This window comes from Polypterus senegalus, chromosome 3 (genome assembly GCF_016835505.1).
Source record: "Polypterus senegalus isolate Bchr_013 chromosome 3, ASM1683550v1, whole genome shotgun sequence".
Taxonomy (NCBI): Eukaryota; Metazoa; Chordata; class Cladistia; order Polypteriformes; family Polypteridae; genus Polypterus; species Polypterus senegalus.
The window spans coordinates 177558786-177563010 of record NC_053156.1 but is presented as its reverse complement, the minus strand read 5'-3'; the positions used below and the strand labels follow the sequence as shown (position 1 = coordinate 177563010).

Below are 4225 nucleotides of genomic sequence, written 5' to 3'. Positions count from 1 at the left end.
TCCACTGCACCTAAAGAGCCAGAGGTTCTAAACCCTTTGATCCTTAGTGCCTTACTAGTATAAGAGAATCGCTGAGTATGAATTTCATTAAACTAAGCAAGTAAAAACAGAATAAAACCTTAGAAACAAAATTAATCATCTCACCCTGTGAATCAAACCAGAGGTTAGGTGGTATTATTGACTTTGACTTTAATTTTAGATCGCATATCAATAATATTACATTGCAAAGGTGCAATCCCTTATAACATTTAAAGATGCTGAAAAATTAATACATTAGGACTACCCAAGAAGTATGTAACTTGGTTACAGCTTGTCCAGAATGCAACAGCAAGAATCTTAACCAAAAGAAAATAAATAAAGCATATACCCCTAATATTAATATGTTTACATTGGCTACCAGTATTGTTTAGAACTGATTTTAAAATACGTCTACTTGTATATAAGGCGCCAAACAATTTTGCCTCTCCTTACATTTCAGAATTTCTGTTTCCTTATGTACCAAATCACAAACTTAGATCTACAAATATTGGTTTGTTCGTTATTCCATGATCAAAGCATAAAAGAACTTTTGAGACAGTTTTCTGTTCTTACGCTCCAAAAACTTGGAATAAGTTACCAATTGAAATACACCAAGCTATATCTGTGGAACATTTATAAAAAACTTCTAAAAACTATTTTTTTTAATCTGAGTGTTTTGTTTTCCTCTACTCTGTGTCATCTGGGCCCAGTTGTTCAAACTATTTAATCGGATAAAAATTATCTGGATTTTGAAATCCCTTGTTTTGCTATCCAGTATCTGGTAATTCATTTTACTTTCATGCTGGTTTTTCAAAGCAACAATAGATTGGATCACTGTTATCCAGATACAGAATATTCAGGATTACCAAATCAGGTTTACTAGTGCTTTAAATGGAACCCACAGTGTAACCTACTGGCTATGTAAAGAACAAAAGGCGGACCAAAAATACCAGTAGCCAAATAGCCATCATGTGTGTTACTTGGAAGAAACAGAAAGCACCACAATAAACAAATATTTTTCCATTTCATTTATAAACAGCCAGATTCCATATCAATCTCACAAGCATAAATGAATGAATGACTGAAAGAATAAAATATTTCCCCACATATGCACTGTGGTTATTTTTATATATTTGTAAAACAAAAAAGTACAATAGTCAACAAAATAAGGAACATTTACAGTTCCTCATTGGTACAGAGACCAGCTCATTCAATTTCTGCTTTTAGGAGTTGGCTTTCCATTCTGACTTTAGTTTGTTGTAGTTGGGTAAGGAGGAGTTGTTCCTTTGCCAGAAGAATCTGCACTTCTGCTCTTTCAGTTTCTCTTGTAAGAAGCACCTCATATGTGTCACCATCCAGGTTTGGAGAATGCTTACGCTTTCTTTTTAAAGGTTCTGTGACAACAGCTGGGTCTATCTGTGATGATCCACCTTCTTCCTCTACCACTTGACTGAGACTGAGGACAAAAATTTCCTCTTCATTTGGAGGACCAGGCCCACCCTCATCTGTATCAGTGGGCTCACCGTCGATTTCAACACCATTAATTCCATGCAGAGTTTCTGATTTCTCACCACCAATAATGTCAAGGACAATGACAGGAAACTCACCACCCTCTTGAAAGGCGTGTTACCCATTGTGGGGTTTTTGGCCTCAGCAAGGTCCTTTGTTGCCTTGGCTTTAAGGTTCTTCCATCTTAATATGACTTGTTTTGTGACCAGTGCCTATAGCATTCACATTCTTGGTGATGTCCTCTCAAATGTTCTGTTTGCATATCTTGGTCACTTCTCTCCCCTTTAATGAACTGAAGTGTCCTACTATGGAGAAATAATGGCGCCTAACACCCACCATCAGTGCATGGTTTTCTGCCACTGTGAAATTAGGCCCTTTTGAGTCCATAGTTCCATCTCTTTTGTGTAGCTAACACTGATTTTATAGGCCCTGTGCTTGATTGGGGTAATTCAACACATGACAAACCAGTCAGCTTGTTGTTGCTTAATTGGTCTGTTACCAAATAAAATCACCAATTTCTTACACACCTCAGTCATAGGTTTACAGAGGCATTGGCATGGCAGGTGTTGTTCATCGCTACCACAGGTTGGGAAGGAGAAAATACCGTGAAAGAATGTATGCTGAGCGTGCCAAACCACTTGCACAATATACTACAGAGGAACTGTATGCCCGTTTTCGCTTTGGGAGGGATGATATCAAGTACATTGCATACCTTGTCAGGCCAAAGGTACAGCACAAAACCAAAAGGAGTCATGCTCTGTCTGTGGAGGAACAGTGCCTAATTGCACTGCGCTTTTATGCCTCTGGGACTTTCTACCAGGTTGTTGGTGACAATATGGGAGTGGACAAATCAACTGTTAGTAATGTGGTGAAAGCTGTCTCAGTTGAATTGGCCAGTCTGGTCAATGAGTTTGTTTCATTTCCCAAGGATGACCAGATGGCGCAAACTAAGCGAAGTTTCTTTCTTTTGGGGAACATGCCTAATACTATTGGTGTTATTGATTGTACTCGTGTGCACATTCAAGCGCCTCATGAAAGGGAGTGGCAGTATGTGAACCGAAAAGGGAGGCACAGCATTAATGTCCAGCTTGTGGCCAACGCTGACCTCATCATCACAAACTGTGTTGTCAAGTGGCCAGGGTCTGTCCATGATGCACGTATCCTGAGGGAGAGCGCACTATACAGAAAGCTCCAGTCCAACCGACCAAATGGCATAATATTGGGTGACAGTGCTTATCCACTCCTACCATGGCTGATGACCCCTTTTCCAGCTGCAAACACACCTGAGCAGGCAGGGTTCAACTCTGCACATTGCAAAACAAAATGCACAATTGAGCTCTTAAATGGAGTCCTGAAGAGGCGCTTTGCATGCCTTAATTACTTGCGGGTGGAACCCAAGGTGGCATGTAATATAATACTAGCCTGTATTGTCCTGCATAACATTGCCACCAGGCGTAATGTTCCTCTTGATGACATATATGATGGACCTGAGCCTGATGAAGTGCAACCAGAGCAACCTCCAATGTTTACTCCAAACGAGGGCCAGACTGGAAGTGTGATCAGGGATGCAATTGTAAGACATTACTTCTGACAGATGACTTGAGTAACAGTAATTGTCATTTTCATTAAAGTACAATGGACAGTAGAGCTTCTTGAGCTTTGAGAGTTTGTTTCAGTACTGATATTTCACAGGGATTTTTTACCTTTTACTATACCAAAAGGCTTCATGTCTTATTCCCTACTTTATTTACATTGTCACTGTCCTAGTTCAACAATTGTACAAAATATAAATAGATGTATACATCACCTGCAAGCCATAGCTTTTTTGATCAATTTTCAAGTTTTATTTTATTGTGTGTCAGAAATCCACACTGAATCCACCTCTGTGTTGGGATCAGGATTATCCTGATTTTTGGAATTAAATGTGTCCCAAAACATACACAAACTCTTGAACAACACAGAAGACTGTTTGATCCTGATTAAAACTGAGATTGGATTAGGTGATCTGATCTGATTCCAGAATCCCTCTTTTTCCTTTGAACAACCCATTTTTAAGATTCAATCCAATCTGTTATCCCAAATCCCATTGGATTACTTTTGAACAACTGGGCCCTGGTCAACTAATCACATTCTGGTATTAAGAACCCCATCTACATTCTAAATCAACCAAAACTGCTATTGACTGTTTTATTTGCTTTTGTATCTTTTCATTAGATCTAATAACATCAAACTTCTCTAGTTAATGTGTTGTCATGTACACATGTGCAGATATATACTGTATATACAGTGCATCCGGAAAGTACTCACAGCGCATCACTTTTTCCACATTTTGTTATGTTACAGCCTTATTTCAAAATGGATTAAATTAATTTTTTTCCTCAGAATTCTACACACAACACAACTTGAGATTTTTGCAAATTTACTAAAAATAAAACAATTAAGAAAGCACATTTACATAAGTATTCTCAGCCTTTGCCATAAAGCTCAAAATTGAGCTCAGGTGCATCCTGTTTCCCCTGGTCATCCTTGAGATGTTTCTGCAGCTTAATTGGAGTCCACCTGTGTTAAGTTCAGTTGATTGGACATGATTTGGAAAGGCACACACCCCTGTCTATATAAGGTCCCACAGTTGACAGTTCATGTCAGAGCACAAACCAAGCATGAAGTCAAAGGAATTGTCTGTAGACCTCCGAGACAG

The 4225-nt window shown here is 38.8% G+C and overlaps 1 protein-coding gene across 1 annotated transcript; it reads left to right on the top strand.

Annotated features, from left to right (window-relative positions):
- The first annotated feature begins 2083 nt into the window (after positions 1–2083).
- LOC120526630 (putative nuclease HARBI1) lies at positions 2084–3118 on the top strand. Its single transcript, XM_039749792.1, has one exon. The coding sequence runs from the start codon at positions 2084–2086 to the stop codon at positions 3116–3118; it is 1035 nt and encodes a 344-aa protein (XP_039605726.1).
- Positions 3119–4225: the final 1107 nt, after the last annotated feature.

Coding starts and splice junctions, on each gene's coding strand:
- LOC120526630 (XM_039749792.1), top strand. CDS start 2,084: ATGGCAGGTGTTGTTCATCGCTACCACAGGTTGGGAAGGAGAAAATAC.